Below are 15,534 nucleotides of genomic sequence, written 5' to 3'. Positions count from 1 at the left end.
TAAGGAAGCCTTACTAATGATGAGTTAAACAAAGGGGGAGACTTTCTCCATATAGCAAGAACGTTGGAGCACCAGTCCAAGCTCTCGCTAACTTCCTGTTTTGTCATCCTTAGCTTTTATTCTTCTTGCTCGATGCCTTATGGTCGCCACATGGATATAACTCAGACTAACTGCTTCCTTCCCCCAAAGTCCCAAGTATAAGAAAAGGGGAAGTTTAAAGACTCCCTCTTTGTGAAGCTCTAACTTTTCATTGAAAAGGAAGATCCCCAAAGTCTTCCCCTTGTAATTCACTGACCAGGACTAGGTCACAGGCCCACGCCTAGACAACTCATTAATCGGTTGGAGGACCATAGAGTTAAACCTTTCCTGAGCCTGGGAAGGGCCTACCTGCCCTGAGGTCAAGGGCTGGCTGCCCACCCACTGACCCCATCAGGAAAAAAGGGATCAGGGAGTGGCTGTCAGTGAAAGACCACAGCGCTGTCCTTCGTTCTTCTCCAAGTGGGATGGCAAAGTCCCCACATAAGTGAGGTTGCCTCTAGCACAGGCAGCCTGGGCCTCAAGAGAGAAATGGCTGTCTCTGCTTGAAGCCTGGTTCTTTTCACTCACGTTGAGGTCCCAGATAAGCAGTCTTTCTTTTAAACACAATCATGGCCCTGCATCGATATAAATGAGCCATATTTAATGTTCTAGATGCTGAGACCTGTGCTTTCCAAACCCATTCATTGTAGAAGACCTGCTAGAACCAACATCATGCCTGAGAACACCAAGTGACTAATTCCACCTGCGTGGTATTTTTATTTGTAAATGCTAGTCTGTATTTGTCCCTGCCCCTTGAGCAGTCTGGGGGTGCCAGTTCCTTGCCCCTCTTCCCTGCTAGAGAGCAAAAACTCTTAGAAAATACACTAAGAAGAACTGACAAATGGATGGGACTCAAACAATCATTTATTATTTATCCAGAGTTCTCTGGAAATGGCTAGGTGGGGAAATTAAGTGGAACCTCACTGCCTACCTTAAGTCAAAAGCATGGGAGAACTCCTGCTTTGGGCCACACTGGAGTCATTAGTTCCAGACAAGCCTTCCTAACGGAAACAACTACAAAAGGAGGAAGCAGTGGCTTTCAGCTATTGTACAACAGGTGGTATAAGACTAGAATCCTAGGGAGAAGAGAAACTTACGAGGTGCCTCTATGACCGCTCAGATCTCAGCCAGGGGATGATTCCCTGGGCGCAGTGCAGGGAACTAGAGTCCACGGCAGTTCTGATAGGCCGAAGAGGCAGGAACCTCCAGGCAGAGCACTGGAAAGAGTTTTGGAGGACTGAAGGCCAAAAGCCCACATGTGGATCCACATGTGGCTCAAGTCTGGGCTGCACACGTGCAGGGTGAGAGTTCCAAGGCTTTGCAGACAGTTGCTACAGGGCTGAGAGTAAAATGAGGTAGCAGAGCCCTGGCTGGTTTGGCCCAGTGGTAGAGTGTCAGCCCGTGGACCAATAAGTCGCGGGTTTGATTCCGGCCAAGGGCATGAGGTTGAGGTTCATCCCTAGCCCTGGTCGGGGTCGTGCGGGAGGCAACCAGTCAATGTGTCCCTCTCATGTTGATGTCTCTCTCTCTCTCTCTCCCTTTCTCTCTCCCTCCCACTCTATCTGAAGATAAATAGAAAAATATCCTTGGGTGAGGATTAAAAAAAAATGAGGTAGTAGAGGTCAAGCAGGGCTAAAGAACACAGCCATCACCGCTCAGCCAGAGTGAAGCGACCTTTAAACATTGCAGGCATCCACTAGGACATCGGAAACGCCCCTACTCAAGAATAAGTACGAAGTCCTAGAGTAAGGCCTGTTGTAGACCCACCTAACAAAGCCTCAAACCAGGCCCTAATAAGATCCACAGGGGACCCCAAACCTGGAGGCCGAATGCCATCCAGCTGGATGTGCTGGGGAACCACCCTGGGCTTTCCACGGATCCGTCTTAACGAAGGGTAAATCATGCCTAATAGATAAATCTGCCTAACAGAATAGAAATGTACATTAAAACAAGTCATTCCGCCCTGACCAGTTTGGCTCAGCGGTTAGAGCGTCGGCCTGCAGTCCAGAGAGACCCGGGTTCGGTTTCCGCTAAGGGCATGTATCTTGGTTGCAGTTTGTCCCCAGCCCTGGTTGGGGTCGTGCGGGTGGCAGCCCCTCAATGTGTCCCTTTCACGTCGATGTTTCTCTCTCTCTCTCTCTGTTCCTCTCTCTCCCTCCCACTCTATCTGAACAAAAAGTGGAAAAATGTCCCTGGGTGAGGATAAAAAAAATAAATAAATAAATAAAAATCTTTTTAAAAAAACAACAACAACAAGTCATTCCACAGAACTCGGGATTTCTAGCATACAGACTCTTCAATGTCCAGTGTAAATAAAATATTGCTAGATATGCGAAGAAACAGGAAAATGGGGCCCATAGTCAATAGGAAAACAGAATAAAGACTTACACTTAGTAATCCTGATATTGGATTTTGCAAATAGTTTAAAACAGTTTTATTTTATTTAATTCAAGGAATTGAAAAATATATCGTCTGAATGAGTTAACATATAGGGGATCTCATAAAAGAAATAAAAACTATGAAAAGTCTATAAATGAAGTCAAACAACTGAAATTTAAGTCCATTGGACGGGATTGAAAGCAGAACAAAGATGAAAAAAGTTAGTGAACTTGAAGATAAGTTACTATATAGAATAACGATTAAATATAAATATAAAAAAGATTGAAGCAAAATTAACCAGAGCCTTGAAAAACAACATTAAATGATGCAACATATGTGTAATTGGAATCTCAGAAAAAGAAGAAAGTAAAAACATATAGAAAAATCGTTTGAAGAAATAATGGCCAACAATTTCCCAACTTTCATCAAAATCATTTACTTATGAAGCTCAGGAAATCCCAGCCAGGATAAAGAAAATCATACTTAGTACACTGTAGACAAACTGCTAAAAACCAAGATAAAGAGAAAATATTTAAAGTAGCTAAAAGAGAAAAAAAAACAAAATCATTAAACACAAAGGAGCAAAGATTCAATAATGGTATGTGACAAAGATACAGAAGCATCTTGAAATAAACAAAAGAAGTTAGCACTTTTCAAAAGAGATTTATTTCCTAATCCTACTTTCCGAACTGAGTCCTTAGGTTAATTGCAGATTTAGAACTCTGACCTCTGTTTCTGCCTCTAGAAAGTTAAACATAAGAACATGAAGATTTTGTGGCTTTGGTTACTCAGAGATAAGATGAACTTGGCTATGAATTCCTTCGTTCCTTCCTCCTGGATTAAATCTAGACAGTGAAATATAACAAGTGGGGTGGGGAAACAGAAAGGAAGGTAGGGGAAAAGTATAAAGTTACAGGAGTCAATGTCTTTTTTTTTTAATCCTCACCTGAGGATATTTTTCTATTTATCTTCAGGTAGAGAGAGAGGGAAAAAAAGGGAGAGAGAGAGAAACATCGACATGAGAGAAACAATCGACTGGTTCCCTCCCACACGGGGAGGAATTGCAACTGAGGTATGTGCCCTTGGCTGGAATCGAACCCAGGACTCATTGGTCCTCGGGCCGATGCTCCACCATTGAGCCAAACCGGCCAGGGCAGGAGTCAACCTCTTAATTGATTCTAGCATCTTATAGATTAAGTCATTCACAGAAAAAAGAAAATCATCCCATATAAAAAAAATAAACTGATTAAGTCCCAAAACAATATCACATAAAAACTTTCAAGAAAAACACAGTCTGCTATTTGTAGTCTCATACTAAGCATTACAAAATCTAAAATGAGAGAAAAGGAAAAAGCATTATGAGAAAAGTAAAACAAAAAAAGTTTATGAAATCCAAAAGGGTGAAATTACATAAAAACCAAAAGAGTTTTTCCAAAAAGTAAAATATTTTGTGAACATAATAAATATAAGATATAAAAATATAATTTTTAAATCATGTAACTTTTCAATATGTATTTAAACACAATTGGGGATAATGCCGAACTCTATAGACTTATCCCTCCTTTGTTGTCATAACAGAAAGAAGAAAAAAAATTCATTGATTTTTTTTTTTTTTTTTTTTTTTGCCATTTTAGACTGCTTGTTATCCAGCATGATTAAACATTAAAAGATAAAACAAGTTCTCCAAGTTTGGGGAATGTTACATTTTATTGTCAGGTTTGATTTAGATTTTCTTTGTGGTTGGTTGGTACGTTTTGTCCTTTGCTTTCAAATAAAGCAGACTTTACATTTTCTGGGATATGTTATTCATCATCCACCTACCTATGAATACAAATCAGCAAAAGAGAGCTGGGACACTTTTATTACAACAAATAGCAACCTATTTCTTAGTCATATGTTAGAAGAATATGACGCGTTCTTCACCTAACTGATCTAGGACACTTCAAAGAATTCCGAATGATACGCTGGCCTGCAGGTTGTTCTTCATGAAATTCAACCTTCAAAAAATCCGGCACGTTCTTCCAGATCAGTTATCTAAATCTAAATATCTGCTTCATTAGTCTAAAAATGTTCATAAATGCTAATAGCTACCGGACTATTGATCAAGGGCAATATGAAGTTTGAAAGAGAAATTACTGTAAAATCTGCAGGTTGTGGCATTTCATTAGGGTAGAGATGTAACCACAGAATTCACATCAGCAAAGGTATTTATAATTGTTGTCTCTCCCCCTCACAACGAGGAAAAACAAATACCCAGAATCTTGCTGCTCTTATTTCTGTGTGTGAACTTTCTTACAAGAGAAAATCGGAATAGTATAATGTCACAGTAAAAGGTATGCTCTAAGTGCCAAGCAAGTCCGCTGCATTTGACTCACCTATGTGATAAAGTCCAATCCAGTCACTGGGGTCCACCTCCTCTTTAATGTCCCAGAAGATAATGAGGTTCTGGGCTTGCCCCAGCGTGTACTCGTACATGCTGGCAGTCAAGCTGGAGCGGCTCTCGGAGGTCACCAGGTCCGTGTCACTGTTGGCCCGCTGCAGGGTCATGTTCTCCGGCATGGAGCTCTGGGCGGCGAGGCTCTGCAGGTTCTCGGGGCTCAGTGTGTACCGCATCTGGGGATTTCGACGCCGTACAAAGAGCAGGTGTTCCCGGGCTGAGCTGGCCATCCCGTCTGCCTCTCTGAGGTTGGCTTCCTACAAATCTGTAAGAGACAGACGCGCACAAAGCATTAGTGCTGCAACACGAGGAAATAGGTTTAAGCTTCCCAGACTTAAAGCCTTGAGTCAAAGCCTGACCGTGCAATAATCTTCTGCTGTCAAAATTAAGCCTGTTACTGTACTGTCTACTGATGATGTCAGAGACAACTGAGGTCAGATGATGCCAAAGGCCACCCCATGACTCCGCTCCACCCAGCTCCCTCCTAGTAAGTAAGGAAGAAGGATTTCTCGACCATCCCTTTTAGGTCTATCTTTTCTCCATCAGAAACGGCATCCACTTCTCCTTCACACACATAATTATTTGCTGTGCTTTTAAATTTTAAAATAGCAAGACAGAACATTTTTGACTCATGCAAAACATTTGAAATATACCATTGAGGGCAAGTTCTTGGGCTCAATTCCCTTGCACAGGAATGTAACTCACTAAAGTCTTTCAGGAACTCCTCACTCAACTACAGTGGCTGTCGCAGTTAAAACCACAGCGCCCAAGTGGTCCCCGTCTCTCCTTTCTTGCTTTTTTTCCTCAATAGGAATTATTATGATGTGATGTACCACATAGTACCACGTACTTATTTATCTGGTTATTGTGTGCTTTCCCCACAAGAATATAAACTTGGGGAAGGACAGTCTCTTCAATAAATGGGGATGGGAAAACTGAGTTGCCACATGCAAAGAAAGAAACTGGACCACTACCTTACATCACGCACAAAAACCAACTGAAAACAAATTAAAAGCTTGAACTCGGACCTGAAACCATAAAACTCCTACTAGAAAACATAGGCAGTAACCCGATTCCAGCCAAGGGCACGTACCTCGGTTGTGGTTCATCCCCGGCCCTGGTGTAGGTTGTGCGGAAGGCAACCAATCAATGTGTCCCTCTCACGTTGATGTTTCTCTCTCTCCCTGTCCCTCCCTCTCTCTCTACCTTAATATAAATAGAAAAAATATCCTCTGGTGAGGATACAAAATAAATAAATAAATATCTTAGAATATTGTTTATCAATTATACCACAATAAAGCTGAAAGGAAACAAGAATGAAAGTGGCACAAAGGCAGAGATTTTCATCTGTTTTGTTCACTGTTTTATCCCCAGTGTCTACAACAGTGCCTGGTACATGGTAGGTACCGATAAATATTTAAAGAACAAATGAATAAACAGTGAGCATCTTTCTCCTAGGTATTCTTTAAGGTCCTAGGAGCATGACTTACACCTTGAGTCTTTCCTTAACCATCCCTGATCTTCTGTCAGGTCAATACTACTTCTACCATCTGGAACCACATAATTCACTAATGCCTTATGGATTTCATATTTACTCTGTATCTGTAGTATGTGCTGGCCTCTCCAATACATTTTTTTTAAAAAGGTTATCCCTACAAAGGTGTCTTGGAAAATCAGCCCATGAGCTTCCATTAAAACAACTACTACAACAACAAAAAAACATAAATCTTGGGTACAGTATTTACATGACAAATAATAGCTTCAGATATTGAGTCTGAAGGAATAAAAAGAAAGGGCTCTCTAATTTCTCCCATCTCCCATCCATTTCACAAACACTTTGGGTGCAGGGGACATTCTGCCATGGCGAGGGTCACAGTACTTGCAAATGTATTTACTCAACTAATTTCTGTCATAACGTGCGTTGATCTCATATTTTTAACATTATCCCTTGAAATTGAAATAACGTGGATTGGTGGACAAGACACACTGTGCAAAAAAGACAAAAATAAAATGTGCAGGTAAACTAATATTCATCTTCATAAATTTAGCCCTTGTTTTCCTTATGTGATATATGGTAACTCTGACATCATAACATAAACCATCACTGTTAAACAACCTCAAGTCCATGATGCCAAAAATACAGGTCAACTTCTACTCTGACAGTTTCATGAAATTTTCATCTTAGTGGATTTCAACAGGCTATTCTTTGTTTCTAAACCCAGAGTGAGTCAAGCAACACATCAGCTTCAGCAAGCACTATAAATAATTCACTCCTAACACACTGTCGTCAAATAGAAAATGCAGGCCATACATAACTAAACTAATTCCCTGAAGGAAATAGGCCAGAACCGTAATAGCATGCAGCCACCATAGAAGAACTACTAAAAATTACTCTGCTTGAGAAGAAAGGGGAAAAAACATGTATGTACAACAAAACATATGTTTTTAAATGACCTCTATTTAATCAGAGAGATAGGTTAGCACAGTGAGTAAGAGAGTTAGTTCCAAAGCCTGATTTCTGGTTTGTCATGTCTCTACTACTCAGTCACTCTGTGAGCTCGGACAACTTACGTTAACTCTCTGTGCCTCGATTTTCCCCATCTGTAAACTAGGGACATAATAACACCCTTCTCACACGATTTTGGAGAGAACTAAATAAATTAGTACAGGTAAAGCATTTAGAACAGTACCTGGCGTATAGCAAGTGCTCGATCAAGTTTAGCTACTAATATTATATGACTACGTTCTAGTTTAATTATATCAAGTAGAATGGGTTTCAATATCCCCTGGATTCCCCCAACTTACTGGGGGAGTGGGCTGCCAGCATCCTCAGTCATGCAAAGCATGGCCCCAAAACCAGAAAAAAATGAGCCTCGTTGGCACTGAGGAAAAGCAGCCCTGAAGCCTGAGCCTTAACCTCATAACCCTGACAAGGGACAATCTCTGGTCCTCCAGCCAGAGATAAAGGTTGAAATTCAACTTTCCTACCATTCTTGGGTTCACTCATTCACTCGTTCACTCATTCATTCATCCAACAAATGTTACTGAGCATCTCCCATCTGAAAGGCATTAAGGACACAAAGGGGCAAAAGACAAAGTCCGTCCCCTCACGAAGCCTGCATCTCTACAAGAAGAGACACACACTAGACAAGTCAAAAAATGAATAACTATTCATATATTTAGTGGGAAAGCGAGTATGAATTTGCTAGTTTATTAATTTCTAAAGCATAAAATAAGGCCCAGATGTTCCAGGTACTTTGGCTTTGCAGGGAGAAGACCAAATATTCATCTATGAACGAACTCACTCTGGTATCAATACCATGTCATGTATATGTACAATCTGTCTTGACAAATAGGTGATGGAGGCAATGATGCTTGTGGGGCATCAGGAAATGATAGCAACATAATATTTACAAAGTGTTTTACATTTTGCAAAGCACTTTTACAGCTATTACCTCAAGTAAGACCCCAGAATATTGTGAATTAAATTTGAGAAATGCTATTATCTCTTTTTTCAGATGAGGAAATTAAGGGTCTTTGAGACAAAAAGTTGGCTGAAGGAGATAAAGAACATTTTGTGGAAGGTCAAGTTCTAGTTTTTTTTTTTTTCTTTATTGATTTTAGAGAGAGAAGAAGGGAGAGGGAGAGAGAAACAGAAACATCGATGAGAGAGAACATCGAATGGCCACCTCCTGCATGCCCCCCACTGGGGATTGGGTCCACAACTTGGGCATGTGCCCTGACCAGGAATCGAACCAGCGACCTCTTGGTGCATGGGTCAACGCTCAACCACTGAGCCACACCGGGTCGCGCGAAGATCAAGTTTTAAAGGATTAGAAGAAAAGAAGGAATGCAGGAAGAGCATTCTAATGGGAAGCAGGGATACGAAGAAGCTACCAAGCTGAAGACATGAGTGGGAAGAAAAATAAAACAAAAAACAAAGGCTCTACAGAACCCTAGGGAGATGACGGGGATCCTGCAAAGCAAACCACGCAGAAGCTCCAGGACGGGGCTTTCTTTTCAACTCCATCCCATTAAAAAGGCCCTTGGTGTGCCTAGGGAAAAACGGCACTGGACTAGCTGACAATAATGTGTGAATAACCAAGAATTCCTTCATTCTTCCCAGGGTCCTTTCCAGTGCATTTTAGCAGGAAGATGCTTTTTGAGCCAAATCTCTAATTGGAGGAACCCTATAATCCTGTTATATGAAGACATCCGGGCTGGGCTGGGCATTTTCTAGGGACAGATTTGAGGATGAAAGGTGGGATGGGGCTGACGAGTCCCAGAAACTCTTTTGATATCTTTTAGCTCCTTGTCTCTAACTTTGAAGCTATACGGTCTTTCAAGGCAGAAACGGTGCCCAGTGGTGCTTGTCTGCCGGGGGAAGGATGAGGTGGGGAGACAATGGGGGTCATCTGTCTATTTCTTTAGCAAACACTCAGGTGGCACTCCCTCTTTCTATTTACAAATACATAGGTTATTGATAAGTCTTGAGTTTATATTTCACCCTGCCTCAATATAGTCACCTGTTAAATGGAGGTAACTTTAATGTGCCATGCAAGACCATTATAAGGTTTAGAAAAATCATAAGTAAAACTGTTCAATAAAAAGCAACTGCTGTTCATAGGGAACAGAGTCAGTAATATTGTAATAACTATGTATAGGGGCATGGTTACTAGACTTATTGTGATCACTATGTAAGGTATATAAATGTTGAATCACTGTGTTACACATCTGAAACTAATACCGTGTATCAATCGTAATGCTACCGACTACTGTTATTCAATAGGAAAATATTATAATCACTGAGTTAATGCCTTATTTAGTTTGGGGTAGCTCGCTATGGGTAAGAGTCTGGGAAGAGAAACACTAGGCCTTGAAGAACAGGTAACAGAAATTAGATGTTAAAGACCATCTGCACATGTGAAAAATCACTACCATCTCACCCTCGTGCTGGAGGCCCCCGTACTTAGTAATAAGGAGAAGAAACAGACCACCCTTGCCCCACCTCCCAACTCAACATGGCTGCTAGTGCCCAGAGCTAAGAAATCAGCATTAGGATCCACAGGCCTTTGAGTTATATAGCTCATGACTCAACCACAGCTCTTAAAGAATTGTTTCTACATAAACATTTCATTCCGACTTCCAAACAACCCATGTGTGAAGGACTCTTAGAGCCCACCACTCACGAACTGGTGACTGCACGTAGTGAGGTGTGGGATCAGGGAGAAGGAAGATCAGAAGGATTTGGGGCACCGACGACGAAGTAATTCAGTTGGAACCTCGCCAAGAGCAATGAGCAGAGAGCCATTCCAGGGTCTAGAGCAGAGGCGTCAAAATATGAAATTTATGTATGAGAAACTTAACGTGAGCGCTTCTGTAGGGCTACTGTCAGAGGAAAACAGAGGCGGGGAAACTAGTCAGACGCTAACTGATTAGTTAAGGAATCTGGCACTGAGTGCGGAAGAACAGATTTTCGTTAAACATAAAGGAAATACAGCAATCAGAAATATTTCCAAAAAAGAGTCCAAAAACTTGGCAACACAGTGAATACAGAAGATAAAAGTAAAAAATAAACTAGGACTAAATTCTGGATTTTCAGACTGACAACAGAATCCCAGGAACTTTGATAAGGCTGAGAAAAATCAATACCATTTAGGGTGACTTTGAAGTAAATGCAATATATCCAAGTAACTATGTCCTAAAGACTCCTGTGAGGGTGGGTGTGAATTGCTGGTTATGATGAGGCCAAGGATAAAACAAATATTCAAATGTAAGTTCCTACTTAATAATGGTCTTAGTATTTATTAATTAAAATTGACCCTGCCAATGTATCTCTAAAAGGCTTATTAGCCCAGTGTTTAAAGACCCCATTCATATGTTTTACTTTACATAACTCAGACGAACAGAAAGAAATAAAGTCAGAACGCTTAGTTCACAATAAGCTGCTGTTACCAAGCCTGCTTTGGAAAACTTTATTTTTTGCCTTCCAGAAAAAGTAATGTATTTTTAGAGTTTGTTTCCATAATGGGTAAAATCAAACACCATGCAAAAATGAATTTGCAAAGTTGCATAAAAATGAAAACGAAAACCAAACCACTCTAAATTTTACGGTTAAAAATGTTAGTCTAGAACTACCTTATTCAATGCAGTGTTCTTCTATGAAAATATTAGCGCTACTCAAACAACAGTTGCTCTTTTCGTTTTCTCCTACTGGAATCTAAAAACTCTTGGTTGGCTTCTCAGTTTCATACCTATGCCTTCTGCAACAAGAAAGATACATTTCTTCAGTACATTGTCCATGCTCTTCTGAAAAGCTTTCAAAGATAAATCTGTAGTAAGGAAAACTGACTAGTTCCCCCGACACTGATTCCACAGAAAGCAGGATCTTTAAAGCTCTTGGATAATCCTGCCCATGGTGAGCCTCTGCTGCTCTGTCCCCTTCCCAGCAGACACAATGTACATGATGTAGCACTCCCTAAAAAGCCCTCCCCCTTCTCATTGTGACTAGGTCTGCACTATGCTGCTATGCTGTTCTCTCAAACAGACATCGGCTTCAACAACCGAAAACAAAATCACTTTTCTTCCAGAGGTCAAGAGAGATGTTATTACTAAGCAAATTGCAAAACACCTTAGTATACAACTTCACGTCCAAAGGCAGCAGATTTTGTTTAGAAGATACAGCCAGTAGCAGATGGCAAATGCAATAGGCAAATGTTTTTACTTAAAATATTTTTGCTAAAGACATTGGAGGTGAATGTCAATTTACTAAACCTCACCCCTGAAGGGTAAGTACTGAACACATTCATTATCAAATGATTTTTACAGACTGGCAGTGCACCCTAGGATTTTAACCTACACTGAACATTGATAAATGAAACCAATAACAATAACTAACATCCTCGTTTAACCCTTCAAATTCCCCCCAAAAAGCACCATACACACATACACACCTGTTCAACTACACTATGCTTCAAACTCCATGTGTGTTTTACTACATAAATGAGGGGAAAAAAGGGAGGAGGGACTATATTTATGTCACGAGACACTAAAGAACATGAGTCTGCAAAATGGAGAGATGTGAGCCATCTAGGAAGAGGCAACAGAGACCCATCAGATCCAGCAATGCCAGTGGGCATCTGAGATGAAGAAATCCATCACCAAATTCTCGACAAGGATCCCTCCCCAGTGGACTGCCACCGTGTCCACAGCTAAGAGAACGCATTCATAGTCATTACTCAGTGTGTGCCATATACATAATCATAACCCTGTCCTTAGTTTACTCGGCAGGAATAAAATCATCGAGATCAGATTTAGAGCCTGCGAGTAAATGCTCCATGACTTCAGGGCATTTGACAGAGAGCCGGGGTGACTGAAGTGACCTCTCACTTCTTCTGCCCAAGTGGAAAGTATCAGAAAATTCAATTTTCCCTCCCGGCTGCTGCCCTTAAGAAAAGGCTCTTCTCCCCACAATTTTATCAAATGATACCTAATGATCCACAACATAAAAATAGGCCACCTGTAAATCTGGAAAAGGGATGTACACAAATAGAAATAAATAATTTTAAGTTCCAAAAGTTGTTCATTTTAAAGACTGAGTCCAATAGTGCTTTCAAGTTGTGGTTTAGCTTTAAATCACTAAATATACAATTAGATAAGAGAAAATAATGAAGACTTGGTTTAACTCTTTCCAGCTCTTTGGACTCAATAAGGTTTCTAATTCAGTTATTTAATTAAACTTTCCTTCGCAGGTGTGACTAGGTAATTCACCAAAGAAAAAATTGCCGATAATTACATATCAAAAATAAATAAGATATAATTTTTTGTCCATTAAAATGTCACCTTTGAAAAATAATAGTCCTCAAAAGCAAAGACAGAACCTCATGAGCTATTTCTAGAAGAGGAAATGAACGCTGGACAAAAATAAACACACACACACACACACAAACATCAGCGCCCAAATGACAGACCCTTAACTGTACAATGAGAGAACAATACAGGATAGTGAGTGTGGGAAGAACAGAGGCAGTATCTTTACTCATTTATCTCAATAGTTGAGGACAGACTGTCATGATTCCCTTCCTGGAATGACAGTCATTGGCATAGATGCCAGTTTTTTAAAACACTGATCTATACTTTTTAAATGCTATTAAATTAAGAAGAGCAAAACTTCATCTCAAGACTCATTTTTAAACGTCATGTCACATTAGGGAAATGAAAACCAAAAATGCATATATTTTCAAAACCTTTTTAAAATTCCCATCTATTTTTCAGTAAGTGCAAATGAAGTTCCATGGTCTATCCAGGTATTTTTCAAAAGAGAAAAAAACTCTTTGTTTTTATATCAAGTACTGTGGGTGGTTTCCTTGTCTATTCACAAATATTGACAATTTATGTGGGGGAAATTGAATCAATTCATTTTAGAGTCATCTCTTTTGAAAGATGTTAAACTTTTACTCCCCGTATATTCTTAGGGGGAACAATGTCTTTTTTCTTTTGCATGGAACACATCCCAAAACATCACCTTCAGCTAAAGCTGCAGATAATTGCCAATTGTTGGTAAAGGCATTTAGAAAGTTAAGAATTCTGCATTACTATGTGTGGGTTGAAGCACACTTGTGTGGGGAAGCTTTCCTTGCAAAGAGAAACCACAACACATAAGCTCCTAGTTAGAGATGGTCAAAAGCTGCTAGAAAAAGGTAGCCAACTGTATTTATTTATTTTTATTTATTTATTTTATCCTCACCTGAGGACACTTTTCAATATTTTGTTCAGATAGAGTGGGAGGGGGAGAGAGAGAGAAACATCGATGTGAAAGGGCACATCGAGTGGTTGCCACCCACACGACCCAACCAGGGCTGGGGACAAACTGCGACCGAGGTACGTGCCCTTAGCAGGAACCAAACCCAGGTCTCTCTGGACCGCAGGCCGATGCTCTAACCACTGAGCAAAACTGGCCAGGGCATAACCAAATGTATTTTTTTTTTTTTATCCTCACCTGAGGACATTTTTCCATTTTTTGTTCAGGTAGAGTGGGAGGGAGAGAGAGGAACAGAGAGAGAGAGAGAAACATCGATGTGAAAGGAACACATCGAGTGGCTGCCACCCGCACAACCGACCAGGGCCGGGAACAAACTGCAACCGAGGTACACGCCCCTAGCGGGAACCAAACCCGGGTCTCTCAGGACCACAGGCCGACGCTCTAACTGCTGAACCAAACCGGCCAGGGCAACCAAATGTATTTAAATACAATTATTTATTCCATAAAGCACCAGAGGTCATAACTATATAAACTCTAGTAACTAGAGCATGTACTGTGTACCCCACAGAGCATATTTTAAAACCATGCTTTCCCTGGCCAATTTGGCTCAGTGGTTAGAGCATCCACCTGCGAACCAATGAGTCGCAGGTTTGATTACAGTCAAGGGCACGTACCTCGGTTGCAGTTCGTCCCTGGCCCTGGTCGGGTCGTGCAGGAGGCAACCAGTCGATGAGGCTCTATCATATCGATGTTTCTCTTTGTCTCTCTTTCTTCCTCCCTCCCACTCTAATGATAAATAGAAAAATATCTTCGGGCGAGGAATAAAAAAAAAAAATTGAAAAAACAAACGAACAAAAACCTTCATGCTTCTCTCTTTCCATTCCCACAGCCACAAGCGTTCTAGGCCAAGTTCACGTCATATATCTAGACCGTCGCTTCTCAGCAGGCCTCTCTGACCCTTGTATTTTCCCCTAGACAATCCATCTACTCTCTCCCAGCAGCACTTTTCGACAGCACTCCCAATCAACTAAATCACATCATTAAAGGGCCACGATGGAAATGAACAAAGGGGCAGGGGTGGGACCAAGTGTAAGTAGGGTGAGCAATGCAGTCCCCTCACAGGCAGTGACATTCACGCTGATCAAGTCGAGGCCTGGAGTCAGAGCAGGACACTGTCTGGTCCAGGTGAGGTGAGGATGGTATGGATTTGAATGGTGGCCCTAGGGGTTAGGGTGGAGAGGAGAGAGTAGATTTTTGAATGGATTTCTTTAGACTTCCTTAAATAAACCCGAAGTTCCATACAAACTTTCCACACAAGCTAATCTACTCTGCTACCCATGAAAATGCTCAGCACGCCCAGCACTGCCCACACCATTCTCTCCACCTACAGCATCTACTCCACCTTCAAGGTCTAAGGACCACTCTCCTCTGAAAGAACACCCAGCTGGAGGCCACATTCCCGTTACTGAATTCCAGTGGCCTTTTTTTTTTTTTTTTATCCTCACCCGAGGATATTTTTCCATTTTTTGTACAGACAGTGTGGGAGGGAGAGAGAGGAAGAGAGAGAGGGGGAAACATCGATGTGAAAGGGACACGTTGAGTGGCTGCCACCCGCACGACCAACCAGGGCCGGGGACAAACTGCAACCGAAGTACGTGCCCTTAGCGGGAACCGAACCCGGGTCTCTCCGGACCGCAGGTCGACGCTCTAACCGCTGAGCCAAACCGGCCAGGGCTCCAGTGGCCTTTTTTATATCATTCATATCTCCTGCACTTCACAATGTCTTAGCGGCTAATTATGAAAATGCATGTCTTCTCTCGCTGGCCTATAAGCTCTTTGAGGACAATTACTATTTATCTTACATGTTATATTCTCCAAA

The 15,534-nt window shown here is 41.3% G+C and overlaps 1 protein-coding gene across 1 annotated transcript in view; it reads right to left on the bottom strand.

Annotated features, from left to right (window-relative positions):
• HECW2 (HECT, C2 and WW domain containing E3 ubiquitin protein ligase 2) overlaps positions 1-15,534 on the bottom strand; it is a 225,521-nt gene that overhangs the window by 205,726 nt on the left and 4,261 nt on the right. The window contains exon 2 of the mRNA XM_036254150.1: positions 4,833-5,159. Coding sequence (XP_036110043.1) covers positions 4,833-5,124 — 292 coding nt within the window. The 5' untranslated portion in view covers positions 5,125-5,159. The remainder of the gene's footprint in view (positions 1-4,832; positions 5,160-15,534) is intronic.

Source organism: Molossus molossus, unplaced genomic scaffold, assembly GCF_014108415.1.
Source record: "Molossus molossus isolate mMolMol1 unplaced genomic scaffold, mMolMol1.p scaffold_m16_p_11, whole genome shotgun sequence".
Classification (NCBI taxonomy): Eukaryota; Metazoa; Chordata; class Mammalia; order Chiroptera; family Molossidae; genus Molossus; species Molossus molossus.
The sequence above is the reverse complement of the archived record's forward strand: the minus strand, read 5'-3'. Positions and strand labels throughout refer to the sequence as shown.